Source organism: Ruditapes philippinarum, unplaced genomic scaffold, assembly GCF_026571515.1.
Source record: "Ruditapes philippinarum isolate M1 unplaced genomic scaffold, ASM2657151v2 ctg635_1_1_1_1, whole genome shotgun sequence".
Classification (NCBI taxonomy): domain Eukaryota; kingdom Metazoa; phylum Mollusca; class Bivalvia; order Venerida; family Veneridae; genus Ruditapes; species Ruditapes philippinarum.
This window is the reverse complement of record NW_026852468.1, coordinates 556,827-577,061: the sequence shown is the minus strand read 5'-3', so window position 1 is coordinate 577,061 and position 20,235 is coordinate 556,827. Positions and strand designations below refer to the sequence as shown.

The window sequence follows — 20,235 nt, the reverse complement described above, 5'->3', positions numbered from 1 at the left end:
TTATCATTTTCTTAGCGTGAGTCATATTATGATAATGTATAATATCATTTAACCAAATGGAAATAGATGATAAATAAATTGGTTCTGAAAAAAATCACAACGTTTCAGACGCTGATCAAGAGCGTTCATGGAGACACTTGATATATGAGCCGTGTCACGACAATACCAACATAATGGGTTTGCGACCAGCATGGATCCAGACCAGCCTGCGCATCCGCGCAGTCTGATCAGGATCCATGTTGTTCGCTATTAGATTCTCTACTTGTTATAGAGTTTGTAAGCGATCAGCATGGATCCTGATCAAACTGCGCGGATGCGCAGGCTGGTCTGAATCCATGCTGGTTGCAAACGCATTATGTTGGTTTTGTCGTGACGCGGCTCAATTATATAAACTTTTGCTTTGATATTACACATTTCAGGTGTCGCAAAAGTTTTACCACAAACAATGATGATTACTTCTGCTAATGAATCTTACTTTTTATCTACTGATGGATCACATAATCACCTAGGTACGTTATAAACACGTTGTTAACGTAAAATATGTTATAAATTGTATCTATGAAACTTAAGTAATATATTAAATTTTGATTTTTTTTTCACAACAGGTATGCGAGCATTCGTCTTACGAAACAAAAATTGATGTTTTTGACAACGTTTACACAAATCTATCTATCTTTCAGCTAGATATTAAAAAATGTACTTTAGTCAAATTGATGTAATGAGGGATAATGCCTTTTTATAACGAATGTATATACAATGTACATTCAAACATAGATAATCTGATTTCAGCATGACTTTTCCATAATTTTTTTTATCATAACTCTTAATTCTTCTAAGAACAAATATTAACTTTATAAAATTAATGCTAAAATAAAATAATAAAAAAAAAGTGAAAGTCATGTCGAAAGAAAAGTGGTGGAGTACGCCAAGGTTCAGTTTCATCCGCTTTGCTTTTATGTTTATTCGATTTTACCACATCAGTTACAAAATCGTGCATTCATCAGTTTTAGATATATGTCCGAAAAATTCAATACTTTAAACAAAGACAATATTTTATTCCGACAAATCATCAAGTAATATATGGGGTTAGAGAACAGATGCATACAGGAAGAACAATGACCAACACCTGTAAATTAGGCAATGATTAATTGATTACTGTCCTTGTATCGATCTCATTGACGATCAAATACTAATTAACTAGTGATTGATATATCAGTAAAAATCGTTATCATCGATCATTTGACTGATTAGGTGTTTATATTGCTACTTGATAACGAATTCTATCTATCTTTTTGTATAAATATGTAATGTAGCCATTTTTGATAAATCATAAAAGTCATGCTATTTACAAATGATTTGATAATTAATTGGTTAGTAGTTATATGTAAATAATCATAAGTAATATCAACATACTTGTGCTTTGATATTTTCAGTTGAAAACATGATACAAATGTTCTATATTATTGTCTGTAAATTTTTAAATATGGTGGACTATGTTAACTACTGAAAATGCTAAACATCAGTACTGGCGTGCTCTTTGAGACACTTTCGCCACATATTGTCCAGTTAAAATATAATAAGAAATTTGAATATTTGACCGTTTAAGATTGTTTGTGGCTTATTTCTTGTGTCCGAATATCATATGTTGTCCATGTCTTTGTTACTTATGGATCAGTTGAATATTCTTTATGACAGGTAAACAATCTAGGTGACAGTATCATTTTAAAGAGACAACGTGTCGTGTGTGCGTTAACAACGTTAAGACGTCATTGTCTAATGAAACTTGTATTATTTTTACTTTGCAGTGCAAAAAACGTATAAATGACACATCTAACGAAACATTACATATAATGAATTTACTACTGACTATCAGTTTAAGGTTTTATTGCCTTTGAAGTGATGGTGTGTAATATATCACAATCCAGGTTAGGTAAATGCTTTATTTTTATCTTATTGTGTGTTTAATTGATAGCGTCTCGTTTAAACGGTGTTTGGTCATATTTGATTAACCATTACATATGCATTTTTTTGCTTATAAATACTTTAATGTTTGTCTATATAAATATGCTATTCGAGTATTTCTACACATTTTATCTCAAAATTATTAGTAAACACATTTATGTTCAAATCGTATTTAATAGGAGTTTTCTGAAAATGAATTTTATTAAAAGATTTAACTTCAATTTCTATTAAATAGTTGTGAACTTAATATATGAATTTCTTCTAGAATAACGTTAAGCACATTCATATACATGTCTTTCTTCTTTCTAAATGTAAAGCACACATTTTTATACAGGAAAGTCTTTTTTTTAAAACGATAAGCACATTTACTAGTACATGCATTATTGTCTTCTATGAGAACTTATAGCTCATTCATATACTTTAATGTCTTGTATAAGAACGTAAAGCGCATTCATATACATGGATGTCTTCTATGAGAACGTTAAGCAATTTATATTCATAAATGTCTTCTATCAGAATGTAAAGCCAGTGAAATACTATAATATCTTGTATGAGAACTTTAAGCACATTCATATACATGAATGTCTTCTATGAGAACGTTAAGCAATTTATATTCATGAATGTCTTCTATCAGAATGTAAAGTACATTCAAATACTATGATATCTTGTATGAGAACTTTAAGCACATTCATATTCATGAATGTCTTCTATGAGAACGTAAAGCACATTTATATGCTTTAATGTCTTCTATTAGAATGTATACGTGAATGTCTTTCTCAAGAACGTAAAGCACATTCATATACTTAAATGTCTTCTATCAGAAGGTAAAGCATATTCATATTCATGAATGTCTTTCTCAAGAACGTAAAGCACATTCATATACATGAATGTCTTCTATCAGAATGTTAAGCACATTCATATACATGAATGTCTTCTATCAGAAGGTAAAGCACTGTCATATACATGAATGTCTTCTATCCAAAGGTTAAGCACATTATATACATGAATGTCTTCTATCAGAAGGTAAAGCACTGTCATATACATGAACATGAATGTTTTCTATAAGAACATAAAGCACTTTCTTATAAAAAAAAAATGTTTGCCCATAAAGCTTTATTGAATTTTTTATATCAAGCCTTAGTTTGACACTTAATTTCAATTGGAAAATAGAAATTGTGATCAAAATTTAACTATTTTATTGTTAACAAATTGAAAATACTTGCATCGATTTTTAAATCCACACAAAACAAACATTTTAAAGACAGAACAATGTAAACTATCACAATCATTTTATGATGTTAAAATATGGATCATAATAGTTGCATTAAATAAATGTCATGACAAATTTTGTCAATTTTATAAAATGACCAGAGTTGGGAAAACATCGTATTATGTGAACTGTCCATTATATATTTTATAGTTAAATTACATGGTTTAGATCTGCTTTTGCATAGATATTAGGAATTTCGTATATTGTTAGTATTGCTCATAAACTGCTTAGTGAACAGCAATATTAACTTTAAAACTATTTTAGCAACAGAGTCTATCCATATGACCAGTCTCGGCACTTTCAGTCGGTAGTTATTTTAAATTTCTTCTAAATAATGTAGGTTTTTCGTTGTTGTTTTTTTAGATTAAAAGATAGACGAATTCATCTGAAATATTTAGTATTGGTACGGGCTAATGTTGACGTTTCTTTGTGAATTATTGAGAGTTGATGTTTACAGTTGGGAGAAAAGTTTGGAGAAAAGGGCGGAACTAATATCACTGAGAGAACAATAATGTATATACAAAAATCATTTTTATTTTTATTTTTTATTTTTTTTATTCAGGCAAGTCGAAAACATTTTAATAACATTGAAATTATTTCGTTTTATTTAAAAAAATTACCGTTACAATTCAGTATTTTTCCCTTTTTATTAAATATGTCTTTCAAAATAAAATTAAATAATGTATACGTAGTCCCCATTTTTCCATACTAACAACAGTTTTTTTACAACTTGTATAAACACAAGTCCGAAAATATTTTATGTTGTATTTTTAGGTAAAGAACTTTAATGACTTGAATTAAATTAATTCTCTTTTAACAATTATTTACACGGATTAATCCTATTAGATTCTTTCTTATCGGTTGGTTTGTACATGGAATAAACTTTATAAAACAGTTTCTCCATAAAAATAATTCATCGTCATATGCACAATTGTTCTTTATAACTCTTCCATGCTATGTTCTAAATATTTATTTGGTGAATATAGTGAACGCGGACTCGCCTGTCTGGAAATGGCGGGAAAAGTTACGACAGGATCTATATTAAGCAAATGCCAATAAACTGGCTCTGGCAAACACACGTCAACTGGAAGATATCAAATATAACAAACAATGGATATGTTTCAATACTTTATAGATCAATAATAATTTAAACAATGCCGACAAAAATCAATATGGTAAAAAACAAGAAAATAAACAATGAAATGACTATATTCTACAAACATGATAAACATTTGATCAAAGAATAACGACTGAAATAAGATAAAATGAATGAAAAGAAGAAAAATATATCTCAAATTGAAGCATACTGTTTAAAAATAAAAAAAGAACCCAAATATACGAAAAAAACTGAAACTCGTCATTTAATGACATCACAATCAGTTATTGTAGATTTCGTTTCGCCATGTCAATGTCAATTCTCTATGTAAAGCCTGAACTACTTTTGAAACAAAGTAGTCCCAATTTTAAAAATTCTTATAAAAATATGTTGTTCATATAGGTGTTCTTTATACTGATTTTCTTACAAGTGTAGAAGAAAAGAAAATTTAGAAGAAAAACACACACGTCTTAATGAAAGAAATAAATTACCCATTTGAAACTGTATTGCTATAATTAAACAACCGATTATTCTAATTTTTAACAATTAAACAAAATATAGGTTATACAAACAAGGTGAGTTTTGTATTTGTGGAAAACTATTATCATATTTAGGAAAGAAAAAAAATGAAAGAAGTATAGTTAAATTAAATGTTATGAATATCATCATGACGATTCGTCTGTCCGTAAACAAGCACATATCCGAATTAATATATACACCATTCTTATATGAAAACACATACTAACATTATGATGATGGCAAGGAATTGTTAAAGCTATCTGGAACATAACTACATGTATATCAAAACACTTAATGTACTATTGATGATTCTCCAACAATATTGGGGTGCTTTCTGGTATTTTTTTCACTAAAATGAATTTTACAAAGGAAATAAACCTCCCGAAATACCTTAGAAAACATGTCCTCTTTTTATTTTTCAGTTAATGTTAATCAACTGTAGACTTTCATACATATATTCAGCGAGGATTCCATTTACCGTGCATGTTTTTCATATTATGGAAATTCTTTCATGAAATAATGAGATTTCTTTCATTTTAGTTTTCTGGAATCCGCAGACTTTTTTCAACACACAAAACTCTTTAATTGATAAATACTAAGGATAAACTGTTTACAAAGAAAACAAACGTAGCACTTTGTGTGTTCATAATCATGTCTTTATGTTTGAAATGTATAAATCTTGACATCCATTATTGTAAATTGCCACGATTTCTAAATTATTTACAAATTAAACAAATCATCAGTAATTCCAGAAGAAAGCTAATTCCCTTCCCGGTCGCATATAGGTGTTATTTTCATGCTTTATCTACCTAACATTTGGATCTACTCTGACACTAATCCCCATTTCCGGATTGCGCGCTCTCGCTGCTTTCCGGATTTTCGCGGCGGCACGTGGATTCAATTTTGTCCGTCTGCTCCACGTCACGCGAAGTTACGGTATGTGTCTGTTGAAAATTAGCCATATAATTATTCATATATTTATAAGGAAAACTACTATGCACGTGCCTAAGATTATGTTGTAATTGTTGAAGACTACTTTGTGAGAAATCTAGCGGCTTGTGTAAAATATCGTCTATGCCAAATGACCTAACAGGCCCTGGGTTAAGGTTCATCTTAGGGACACTTAAGTTCAAAGCCCATGGCTGGGGAAGGAAAGTCGCTTTACTGACTGCTGAAGTTAAATCCCGGTTTTGCAGGCCATATAGTCAGGTGGGCGATATCTGCGGAGTAGGTGGGGCTGTGAGAGTGGCTGACGGAGACGCTAATGATGTTGTACTTCCGGTTTCATCTTCATTTTCGATATCGATTTTTTCGTCGTCATCTTCTTCAAACGACTTATCGTCAACGTCTAGATCGTCGAAATCGGTGGAGGAGTCTCGGTCTGGTGAAGAGCCCTGATAATGATCTAACCTTGAACTGTCCCCACCTTGACTATTTAATCTGAAAATATAAAAAATTAAATACTTAGATTTCAGCCATTATAACATGCGTAAACATGAACAATTATATAAGACAATAAAATCTTTTTTATTACCACTGGCCAATGTTTTCAGACTGTTCAAAAGTTCATTGCTAACTATACCTTGCTACTTGTGTATTCTTCACTTTTAACAAAAATTCTTATTTCGAATTGTAAACATATTGAACGAAATAGCTCACACAAACAATATCTTGTTGTAACATACAAAAAAAAACTGTACCCGTCATATCACATTACCCAAGAAACTATTTGGCATTTTATTTGATTTTCTTTAACAAGGTTCCTACGGGTCAATTTTAATTGGATTTCTATTAAGTGCTTGATACCAGCGGTTTGCTACGCAAATATATATGATTGACGCGGTTATTGTCTCCGTATGAGTTTTCATTAAGACCGTCACAATGAGGCGTCCGTATCGTTAAATGTTTCATATTGATTGAGACATTATGACACGTATATGTTTAATTTTCAACAAAAAGTATTATATGGATTATTAGTAATTCATATCGTTTTCGGTTAATATATTTAATAACCCGTTTTGACGAATTAATAGATTTTGCCTAGCGCAAACGATCTTGAATTACCTTCCGTTGAAAAAAATCCGCCAAGTTAAATAGGAATAGGAAAATATGTGTTTTTGAAAGTATAATGTAAACAGATCATGTTAGAAGTGCGTCTTTGAATACCCTCTTGAAATAACAGATACCCTAAGAATACGGCAAATAAATTGATCTAGGATGACTCACACTAGATATCAAGCTAGAACGCAAATATACTGAAATATAAAATGCCAAGTAAGACATTTATTAAACGTTTTTTTAGGCATTTTTTGAAACAAATATGAAAAACGTTTTTTTTTTCTTATGTTGTTTACAATATATATAAGGGGTATGGAGGGCAATGGAGACACACTACAGATGTACTAAACAGAATAGAATAGCTCCAAGAAATAAAAAAAATATTTTGTCATTTTGTAATTGTAACAATAATTAATGAAGTATCATATAAAATTATATTAATACATGATTATTTCTCATAAGATTTCTAGGATTCCAGATAAACTAATTTTTTTTATTTGTATCTTTGTATCGTTATTTATATTTATTTAATTTATTTATTTATTTATTTATTTATTTATTTATTTATTTATTTATTTATTTATTTATTTATTTATTTATTTATGTATTTATTTATTTATGTAAAAATAAACATAAACCAATGTGAACACAGATTTCGTTCTCTTGGTTCACAATGAACTAATCCAAGACATTAAATACATTTTATTTTTTTAACCTTCATATTTTCTTTCAGTTATTTTATTTTTCATTACAAATAATTCCTTTTTTAAATTAAGAACAAATTCTTATGAATAAATTTTAAGTTTGTATTTTAAAAATAGATAATCGAAAGAAAATTAAGCCATCGTATTACACATGATACAAAATTTAATATCGGAATATATCGGAATATATCGAGATAAATATTATAATTATATAAAACGAAAACAAAACAAAACCGCGGAAATGAATAGAAAACTGGTTTCGCTTATTACAGTCGTTCATTGACAATACACAAATTCTTTTGAAAGCAATAAAGAAAAATAAGTACATTTATTTACTTAATTTTGGCGTCTATCACCGCAGATAGATGATTCATATTGCAAAGATATGTAAGAAATCTTACACTTTAAGAAGCTTAACATGTTTATATTAGATGGTAGCTATCACTCTGTACAAATAAAATTGTCAAATTCAACAAACAAAATTAGCCCGTATCTTAATCCCATACTATAAGGAAAACGTTTATGTAAAGTATATCTTTTGGCAGGTGTAAAAATAAGAAAGAAGCCCCAAAACAAACACAATGTGACAGTAAGCTACAGTACGCTTTAGATATTGTCCCAACCCATGTAATTTTTTACAATAAAAGATTTTGGTAGAAGTCCGATCTATTCAAGAGTCTGTAAATTGTTCCACTGAATTGAGTTTTAATACGATTTTATTGACTTTGAATCGGCTTAAAAGTAGGATAGAGTACTTTTGATCATAGATATAAAACACAACGATGGGACAGTATTAGATCATACTAATATATTATCAAAATTGATACGTTTTAACATATATCTTTTCTATACAGCAATATTTAATCAGAAGTAAAATATTGACATATGACACAAGACCAAGATTATACTTTGGCTTAGGACAAAATTATTTCTAAAAGTGAAATCAAGTAGACATGTTAATACAGTTTTCATAAAAAAGTGTCCAATCATTTATTTTGCCTGCACGATAATAAAAAGCGATTATTTCAAACGGGAATTAACGGGAATTAACTGTTACCCTTCTGGAACCGAGAGTGATTAGCCTTTGAAACCAGTATTCAGTCAGGACAGACCCTCTTACTGCGAGTAATTTTAAAATTTTCATCATGATTTGCCGAAAGTTAATGATAGACTGTTCCAAAACATGGAAGTGGGATGAAGCGAATTTAAGAATGGAATTTCAAAATCAATTAAAAGTTGAAAAAAACAACAAAAGCAAAAACAAAAGAACAGAAAATATACAGTTAACAATTTTCTTTGGAAGTTATAACTATCTTTTTTCTTTAAAAGAAATCTCAAGAATTGTTTTATTCTATACTTACTTTCAGAACTACTTGGCAATATTTATACATGTTTATTTATAAACAACAGACCATTGCTATAACAACCTTCATACTCGTGTGAGCCCTGATATTATATTTTAACACTCCCATATGCTTGTTTCCTGCTCCAGCTAGTGTTTAACAACTAAATTTGCATGAAAATCCCTTGATCTGATCTTAAAAACATTAAATGTCAAACCGATACATCTTCTTTTAACCAGTTTCACACATAACTTTTATTTAATTTGTTTAAATTATTATATCATGATATTTAAACTTAGTTTATATTTCACCATCTTGTATCAACAAGATGAGTACCATCTTTTATAGTCTGACATTTATAATTATCCAAAAATATCAAAGAATTAGAAACCGGCTTAATCATCAATGTCATATTTCAAGTATTTGTTTAGACATCGAAAGTGCTCTCATAATTTGCTAATGTGTTACATTAAATGTACGTTACTTTAAGATTACCTGCCGCTTATGTCAATAAGAATGGTGCCATTTCATCCGGGTAGTCTGCCAATGTCTGCTTATAACAATGAAAATTCCCTCTTCTACCACATTAGATAAAATACGCATTTTGAAAACTATACCAATAAAGGTCCTTGAATATTTTCTCAATTAAATTCTAAAGAAAGAAGATTTGGGTGCAATTTAAACAACATACTAGAGTCATGTGTAATATTTGTATTTTATTTGATTTTCAAGAGTTGAAATATTTGTTGTCAGAATAGAATACGAATTTTGTAAAGTTTTGCATTGAATCATTTTGTCTAGCCCTTTAACATTGACTTTTATCACAAACTTTGAAGCTGGTGTCAATTCTTAATTTTGAATTTAGTTTTTACTGAATTTTTGTATAACTAGTATTTAAAGATTCACTTATTGTTAACCATGTCAAAGATATTGTGAAATTATTTTCAACTTTCAAAAGAAAAATACATTGACAATTTTTATATGATAGAGTAACTTCTTTAAATTACTCACACCCTTAAATTATAGACTGATGAAAGCCGACCCAAAATTTGGTATGCATTATCGGTCTTTAAAAGAATTAAATTTGCAATTTAAACCGATCATTTTTTAAATTATTTCAGTCTTGCCAAAGAGTGTGTATGAGGTCGCAGGAAATTGTCATGGAGTGAGAGCCGTAATTTCATCGTATCAAATCGAGATTGGATATATGAGGAACGTAATTAGCTTGTCAAGCGCACTCTGAGCAGCCGAGGACAACATCTCAAGAAAATTCGCCACGACATCTTCTCTTCATTGAGCCCACGTTTCCATGTGCATTATCGTCTTTTCTCTGCCTTAACGCATCCTTAACTTATTTCGAACACAAGATAATAACAAGCCTAATAGTGATCAATGTCAGTTCTAGACTTCATCCGCCTTGTGTGACTTATTCAAGAAGAAAACTGGAACGGATTTTGCAAGCGACCAAATTGGCTTAGGCTAACATCATTATTTGGGGAACAGTATGGTTGGAGCAGTGAAAAAGGAGACAGAAATTGATATGACATCTCAATGTATTATAGTGACAATGTTTTTTAAAAGGCCAGGAAATGAAGCAGGGACACGGCTAGCGGTTTAGCAGACGACAAATTTAATCTATATTGAGAAATTGGCTGAGAAAGGGACATTTCTTTGTCAGCCTAGAAGTTGGTGTAAAAGAAAGCTTTTTTTCTTTCTTTTATTCTATCCCTTTTTATTCACAGAAATTACCAAGCTATATGTGTTAAGATATAGATAATATAAACTATTATAGGCGTTAATCTTATCAAAAAAGGAAAAAATAATATTCCAGAAATCGAATTTATTTTTTTTATTCGGAATTAAGCCAAGCACATACCGGTAGAAATACAAATGCAACTGTATACAATTCAGATCATTTTCCCAGGAACAATGCGTGCATTGTATTCGCAAATAATTTCAAACTGCATAAGTAAATATTGAAACAGTTAAACAATGCATTAATACACATAAAAGTCTATTCCGTGCATGCATTCAACATACAATTTAGTCTACATTTTATCGACGAAAATATCCCAACAATAACCAGGCACGTAGTTGTTGGAATCTACAGAGCCTTGCCAAGTTACAACATAAAGCGTCTTGAAAAAAAGTCATACAACATACCAGTGTGGTATATTACTGTAGATGTAAATATGGAAACGGAACTTGTGTTAGACAATTTATCTTATTTTCTCTTTCAAATTTCATTTATGCAAATCCTGGACCGATAAGAATTTTCTTAAATGTCCCCATCAGAGTTTGTATATTTATCAATCCGTTGACACATGTTCTCTGATGACTGAGCGAGGTTTGGACAGTGTTAATCCGTGGTATCAGAGTGCGGATTGTTTTACATGATCTGTTTGACACTCTCAGAGATAACTGGGATAATAAGAGACCATATCAACTACATACTTTAATCTCCCATCAAATCACCCGGTATAATACCGAGCTATCGAGCACCCTACTCCATTACACAATGTTACGCGATACGTTCGGGATATTTCTGATATGGTCATAGAGAGTTCTATAGGCAACGAAGGGCCGAGATTGGCATTTCGGAATGGTAAATACGAAAGCAATGAGAGACAAGAAAGAGTATGGTGGATACAATGCACAGACAGGTGTCAAGAACAAACAATCGCACAATGAAGAACATTTCCCTTATCTGGTAAATACATCCAGGGTTGAATCTTGGATCAACAGGTGGGTATCATTATAAACAATCAATAATAAACCCAAACCAATATCATCATTATGATTTGTGTGATATTGCTCGGTCTGTATTCTTAAATGAATGAAGAATGTGCCTGAATTTTCAATCAAAACACGTGAAAAACGTGACAGAAACAATAATTATTATGGTCCATATAAGTAATTGAAAATTGTTTCACTCGTTCAGGCGTGAGAAAGATTTTAGTGAGAGTTCAATGAAGTAAAGACAAGTGAACAGCTATTGAAATGATGCCATTTTAAATTCGCGGTCGGCACTGTTAAATATAAGAACGCATTTTACAAACGCAGATTAAACAAAATAATTTCCATTGCCGTCTAATGTTATAGAAAGATGACAACAACCAAGTATATATTAGCGTTGTGAATGGACAATTTTTATAATGAGCATTGCTTTGTACAATATTATTCTAATACTGTTGACTGTTTGTCCCAAAAAAAGATAAGTTTAAGAGATTGTGGTTCAATATTGGGGATTATTTTATGGTTATAAATGACATCACTATTTTATTTCAAGCCAATAATGCATATGTCTTAAGTTACAGAGAAACATTATAAAATAAGTAATTGTTACATTTGAACTTGCAGAGGGCGGGCGCCAAGACAGCACATAATGATGATATCTTACGTTTGCGGTCCCCCATCTGTTTAACAACGCGTGTAATTTCATTTCTGCAACATCTTTAGTTTCCCGCCAAGATTCATATATATACAAATGTCAATAACATGCCATCCCCTTATCATTGAATCCGTCTAATGTATCAGTATAAGTAATCATTTATTGCTTTGTTTATTTTCTACACGTGGTTCCAAAAGGCCCAATGAGCGCATTAATCCACTTGGCTTCCTATCTAACCGTCTTATCATTTAAAACTAACCGCGCAGAAAATATTCCCTGATTCACAACATGTTTTAAGGTCATGTGAAAATATCTTGATTTTCGCAAAAATAACAAAATATGTAGGAGAATACATACAAACTTCTTAACCATACAAAGAGAAAATCTCAGTTTCAAGAAGATCAACAAACCTAGGAAATGATATGGAAAGGAAAATAATATTATGTTATAGTCGGCAACAAAGGTACTAAATATATAGGCCGCTGCCTGCAGGGGAAAAGATGATATTCAAATTATTATTTCCAGTATCATTTCCGTCTTTAATAAGTACATCCAAAATTATACACACAAAAACGTTTAAAATGTTTAAAATGAACCTCAACAAAAGTGTGAATGTTAAAAAACTATATAGATATAGATTTAAAAATAAAAAACAAGAGACTGTATCTACATTATTTAGGTGAAACAAACTGATATTGAAATAATCTTCTTAATAATCTAAAACAATGAAAGTTGATATAGAGCCCAAAGACCAAAAAGCCACGCCATTGTGTGAGTGATAAAATTATACATAACATTATTAAGTCATACCGTACTCCATGTTATAATGTCTCATTTTATAAAACACTATCGTAAACTTATGTCTGTAAGTATGCTTATATGTATTTTTATATTCTCCTAAAATAACAATGCTTTTATATTAGGCAACATTAAATAAAAATTATGTTGTTATCCCATCATGCTATATTTTACTGTTCATTAGAGAATGTCATTGACTTTCTTGTCAGTCTTGTCACTAATTTGTATCACAACATGTGTATGATTCAACTGATGATAAATATTGCCTCGAAAATCATTTTTATGTTACTGTTTCAAGACAATTACAAATTAGCCAAAAAGCTAGGTCATTTTGCTTCTTTTGCAATTTGGAAATTAGTACAGATATAGTTATTTTGCAATTTTAGGAAAGCTTAAATACCACTAAGTGGCCAAAGGTATATTGAATATGCCGGTATGCCAATAAACTGAAACTAAACTAAAACCAACATTTTGCTACCTTTGTTAAAAATTGTTTCACATTCAATTCTATTTTCCCAAAGTGATATGTTTATATGAATATTACAACTTTATAGCCATACAATTTTACTCTTTCTATAGTATGTTTTTGTTTTTTATTAATTTTTAATAAAGCCGTTTAAAAATGTATAGTAAGTATGATTTTAACTGTCTATTACGAAAATCTTAAGATGTTTAATGATAATTATAACTATTTTGTAGTTTTTAAGCTTTATATATCTCATATGTTTTCTGTCATGTGATATATAAACAGTACTATTTGTGTTATATGTTCTGTTCATATATCATTCAATTTGACTGGTTATAATTATATAACACTTACTTTATTTTATATACAAACTTTAATATAATATCAAAACTTACAATATTCACTGACTTAATGTTTGTGAAATGTCGTTGTTTTGTAGATTGAAAAAAATCCTATGTAGAGGTATTTATACAATGTATTCTGCTCGGTTCTGTTCTTGTAAAATATTGCTTTAATTAAAACGGGTCATTTGATAACTAAATTAGTTTCTAATAATTTGAAATTTCATATAAATGCAATAGTTATGTAAGATTTACAAATTCTACAACATTTATCAAACTAATACTTTTCAAATCTTATAATATGAATTGATAATAAAATTAAATTATTGTCTAACATATTCTGGAATGTTTGAATGTCTAAGGGTTAGTTTGAAGGCATTAGGAGCATTGCGCGATATCTTAACTTTGAATGTCTAGAATGTATGTAATTCACATTCATGATTTATGTTAATACTAGACTTTTGATGATGTTCAAAACTTAAAATTAAAAACAAAAGCTGCAAAAATTGAATGTGATGGAATAATACCATTTTTTGTATGTTTTTGTCTGCTCGCCGTCAATGAAACATGACTATTAAAATGTGTATATTTTGAGGGTTATTTATAATGATATAACATCGGAATGCTTCGGTCCTATCTTTCGAAATTATTTTTGCATTCATTTTAGTTAGTGAAAAATAAAATTAACTTCTAAACATAACATTGCAATAATAAAGGATTGCACAATTGTCATATCAATATGATTATAAAATTCTAATTTTTAATAAATAATAACCTTTGTAATGCAAATCACTGTTTTAGTAGCTTCTACAATAAATAGTTATATAACACAATTTATATCTAATTCAGCGTTCTTTGATCTTAATAAATATTAAAATATTGTATATAAATATTTTGATGTAAAATTATTGGAAGAATAATATTACATTATTTTAAATAAACAATATACATATCTTATCAAAACAATATCTTTTACATTGAAGCATTTATCGTTTCGTCTAATTTTAATTATCTCTAAATCATTTCAGAATTTATACCGTTACCTAACATGTCGCAAAATGAATTTAAATTTACTTGTCGCAAAATGAATTTTAATTTGTAAACATAACTTTTACTGGACGTTTTATTGTGAAAGATAGATTTTATCCCATTGCCAATTTGTTTAAATTGTTTCCCGGGGATATTTCAATTACAAGCTAATATCTTTCTACCTAGTGCGATCCCCCTAGGTGGCGTTGCAATACGTCTGATGTACGTACTGATTTGCAGCAGACGAAAAAAAAGTTTTATTTTAAAATTGATCTAATAGAATTATCCTATTTCTAAAAGTATCTTATAATTACTTAAGTAAATGATAGCAATAATATAACTAATATCATACAAATGAATTACTAAGTAATTAAATTGATTTACTGAGTGTATTTAAACTATATTAAAAATGTACCAAAAGGCCGTATATTTGTAAGTCTGTATCTTAGTGAATACTAAAACCTGTTGGGCTATTTTCAAGTTCACATAGAAAAACTCCAGTTAAGTATCATATATAAGAATATGGAAAAATAAAAAAAATACAAAAAGAATATTGGCTATTTCTTATAGATGCTTTTTGTTGTTGTTATTGTTGTTTATGATGATGATGGTGATGGTGATGGTGATGATGATGATGGTTCTCTGACCGCAATCAACAGAATTACTTGTATTTACCTTACAGTTGCAGGCCGACATGCTGTTTTCTTACTTGTTGAGATTCGGATATAAACTAAAAATGGATGGTTCCAAATTCAACAAGGAGCAAATACGGTTCGCAACTTTAGCTGCGTTAATGTGTGGCGATGACAGACCACAAAAATAATGAACATATGTTTGAGTCTATTATGGTTAAGAGGCTTTATTTATTTGGTCTAAAGATTAAGATAATGTTTGAAAAGAAGTGACGATAACTGGATAACGCAACACCTTGTTCTAACCGAGAATTGTCCAGTTTATTTTCATATCACATACTTATCTCACCGATTCTATGATAAAAAGTGATAATTTCGCTAAATATATATAATAAAGAAATTACCTACAAGGACCATAATGAAGTATCAATAGAGCCTAATATTGTCGCGTATTTACAAAATAAAAATCTTATCACATCTTAGTATCACAGGCTGGGTGTTGGATAAAAATTGATTAACAGAGGCGGGGCAATACCTGAAACCGCCAGTAACTTGTCACTTTTTTCAAGAATATATGATAAGAATCTTTAGTGGTTAAATCAAATAATTTCGTGCGTGCAAAACTGACGGTGAAAAACGGTAAATTATCATAACGTTAAAAGTGCTTTATACCGCGACGTAATTAAACTGTCACAACCGTGTAGGTAGCCCTGTCCGCTCATATAATTTAACCGTTATGTGGAAACACGTTTCATATTTTGATATTTTTTCCGTTAATATATAAATAATATTTATGGTGATAACGGTATGTTAAATGAAGTCTTGTCGTGAATGATGTTTTTAGTTTCTTATGCTATATTAAAGATCAATGTCTTATTCTATGAAAGACGTCTACAATTTTATTGGAAATAAATAAAGGTGATATTGCGAATATAAAATATTCTAATAACATTTGGAAGTTTTAATAACATTGCATTTCACTGATTATATAGCGTTTTTTTTATACTTAACTTCATTCTAAAACGCCGTTTCACCAATGCTCAGTTATTGTTCTTTTAGAGTATTTTCTTGTTGATAAAAGATGTTCAAAATCAATTCAACAATACCACCCGATTGCAAATAAATAATTCTTTTGTAGGTAAGAAAAGAAATGAAAAATGTATTTTCTTTATCATTATTTGAATCCTTATTCAAAAAGCATTGGTTGAAAATCGAAATAATTAAAATATATGTTTCTAATTATATGTTGGTATTAATTTGAATATAATATGATAAACAATGTTCGATTTTATTGTTTTTAGGTTTTAAAAATTATTGCATGTTCTTGAAAAATGCATAAAATATTTCAAACAAATCTTTTTAATTTGAGTTTAGCTTCAATGACTGACTGACTAATATTTTGATTAAAATAATTGTGTTCTTATTTGCCGTATGTAATATATTCAGACCAGAATTGAACAAGCATGATCAAACGATAATGCCCGAAACTTTATTCATTTCTATAAAACTATATTTTCCGACATTTAACCTTTGAAATAACGTTAGTATTTTCCAGGTTTCTTCATGGCATTATCAATCTAGAATATTTTCACACCCAAGGGCCTTGAATATGATATATTTATTTAATGTTTAATTGCATCCAATAAAATCAGATTTATTTGATAAATATGACAATTACTCTAGAGCTAATAATTTAGACCAGACCAACCATTTTCATTAAAATTTCACGTAATCAAATTAATCAGAGAAGATCAAAGCGCATATGTCTCCATACCGCCATTTCAGCAATATGAATAAAATCTATTAACGCAAATTCAGATACTGTTCTGATCTTAAACAAATCAATTTATTGAGTATAACAGGTTAAGAAATTTAAATTCGGGCTTTTATATCAATTGAATAAAACGCAACAGTTAATGTATTAAACGAAAAACATTTGTACTGTTATTTCTGACACTAATTTAGCCGATCTATCATAATCTGCGAGTGTAAAAATATCAATTGAGTAACATTAATTTCACAATAATAATCAAATATTAATCAATAGTGATTTATTAAGTTAAATAAAACCACATCATTATATCTCTTTAGTAACATTTTTTTTTAATTTTTAGTTCTTGTACAATGTATATCAAACCTTAGAATGTTTTTATGTCATTTGAATTATTTTCTGCCATTTAAAACTATATATAGATTCTGGTTATTATCTAGCCATGTCTTTCAAAGGATTTACCAATATAAATATCTATTTATCAGAAGAGATATACTAGTAACAATGAGAAATTATTCTTAATAAGGAATAATAAATAATAAGAATTTAAGAAGAAAATTTTGAGTCACCTGTCACTGGAAACAACATTATTTTGATTATTTTTGTATGTCTGCAAAGACATCTGTGTAGAATATTTCTGTATATCAAACTTCAAAACAATATAAACATATATGACTTTCACAAAATCGTTTTAAAAATTAAACAAATAATAGATCAATGACAATGAAATAGATATATAAATAGAACAAACCTGTTTTTCGCTGCTGCGGCCCGATCTCTCTGCCTTCTATTCTTGAACCAGTTTCCAACTTGGGTCGGTGTCAGACCTGTAGCCTGTGCAAGTTCACGTTTCTTTGTCGGGTTCGGATATGGGTCTTGTAAATACCATTCACGGAGGAGGTTTCTGGTTCGTTCCTTAAAACAGTGCGTCTTCTGCTCACCGTCCCAAATGGTTCTAGGTAATGGAAACTTCTTGCGTACCCTGTACTTGTCAACTGGGCCAAGTGGCCGACCACGGAGTTTCTCGGCCTCCTGGTAATGAGATTCCAGCCACATTGCTTGAAGTTTGGCATGAGATGCCTTCCCGAACTTATGAGACTCAATGATATGGTACAAGTCCCTGTAGTTACCAGTATGGAAGCAAACCAGGCAGCGTGCACGAAGAATTGACTCATGTTTGTTAAGGGCCTCCAGTGCCGACGGATTGACCGGTAATGACCATAGGAACCGTCCGAGTCTTTCAATGTCACCACTCTCTTCTAAAGTTTCACAAACTTGCGCCACTTGCTGCGGTGTAAAATGCAACGTCGGTAGAGCGAACATATCGACGCAGTGGTGTACTTCACAAAGTAAAAAGTCTACAGTTTATACTGTTTTAAATAATGTGTATCCTTTATTTTATCCTCTTTAACAAAGTCTCGAAAAATCACAGGTGATATATGACAACCGATTTAATGTTTTGTTTTCGCACCGTCATATCTTAAAATGGATAGGCGATTCCTTTCAAGTTGTCTATTATACATCTTTTTGATAGTGGTATTTAATATTAAGCTAAGGGGAGGTTCAGACGACGAGAATGTCAAATTTTATATCTGTTTTATTGGACGTGTATTATCTCTAATTCATATCGCTAATATTTCTCCGCGCTATTGGGCGATGTCATATCAATGATCTTGGTTACCGCTTAGCAACTGTCAATCATATACGGCGCTCAATATAACATACAACTGTACAGTAAATAAATCACGTGGCGAAATGGGGCGGAGCGTTCGGACTTAAGTTTTTTCAACGTTAAACATTATGATATTTACAAATACTTGAAATATGGATGAAGAATTATAACTTGAACGAGATAGTTTAGTGTAAATGATCGTGATGTGGCTTATTTGAGCCGGCCCAGGTGGACAGATAAGTGCCAGCGTTTATCTGCGATATTAAGATAGGAAATAACAACATTCCGGACTATCATACCCTGTTTCATCATTTATGATAGGGTGATATCAAAATGAAACCCACGATAGCATGTGTATGTTTTTCTGTACAAAAACAAGTGATCTATTTGTTAACAAATAAGACCAAGTTTTCATGCACTTTGCTTGAACATGCATTCTGAAGCCAATAAGGACATCAAATATTTTAGCTTAGTAAATAGGAAATTCATAAAATTACCAGCACTTAAGCTTTATATGATCACTTTATTATCATATCATATTACAACATAAAATTTATCATTTATATACATATGTATTAAATATAACATATTATATTAGCAAACTAAATTTTAATAGATGAAAATGAACAAATAAAATATAAAATGTAACTATAAGTGATTATATACGATAAATGCATTGTCCACGAACTAAATTATATAAAATTATTTTAAAAAAAAGACCAGTGTAAATCTTAATACAACTATCATTTATATTATTGGACTATATTCTAAATAGATTTGTAATAAACATTAAAGTTCACATGAAATGCAGCACCTATATCGGTGTATATCAGGGGAACAGTGTATATATCTTGTTATAACTATATATAAAACTGTCAGGTAAAACCACCAAATAATGATACTGTTACATCAAAATATGTTCAATAACTCTAAAACTGACAAAAACTTTATGAAAATGGTACACATTAAAATCTCTATTTACTGTTTTGGCTTGATCAATCATTCAAGCACGTTTACGGTTTTTCATGAACAATTTATTCATTGGTTCGTCATTCATTCATTCATTCATTCATTCATTCATTCATTCATTCATTCAGGGCGTGTTTTTTTTTCGTATCATATTGTTCAGTTTTAAAACGAGAGAAATAGAATCTAGTAAAGATGAATTTTACTTCATAATGCA

At 29.9% G+C, this 20,235-nt stretch overlaps 1 protein-coding gene across 1 annotated transcript; it reads right to left on the bottom strand.

Annotated features, from left to right (window-relative positions):
• Positions 1-4,347: 4,347 nt before the first annotated feature.
• Positions 4,348-18,915, bottom strand: LOC132713920 (homeobox protein SIX6-like). The gene is made up of 2 exons (XM_060696628.1): positions 18,132-18,915; positions 4,348-6,287 (listed from the first exon to the last, which is right to left on the bottom strand). Exons 1-2 carry the CDS (start codon positions 18,701-18,703, stop codon positions 6,053-6,055), a joined length of 807 nt encoding a protein of 268 aa, XP_060552611.1. The 5' UTR covers positions 18,704-18,915; the 3' UTR covers positions 4,348-6,052.
• Between the last annotated feature and the right edge of the window lie 1,320 nt (positions 18,916-20,235).

What these genes read in the sequence shown, in the direction of transcription:
- LOC132713920 (XM_060696628.1), bottom strand. Translation starts at nt 18,703, where the DNA reads ATGTTCGCTCTACCGACGTTGCATTTTACACCGCAGCAAGTGGCGCAA. An exon ending in GCCGCAGCAGCGAAAAACAG is followed by an intron (nt 6,288 to 18,131) that starts GTTTGTTCTATT and finishes TTATATTTTCAG; the next exon opens with ATTAAATAGTCAAGGTGGGG.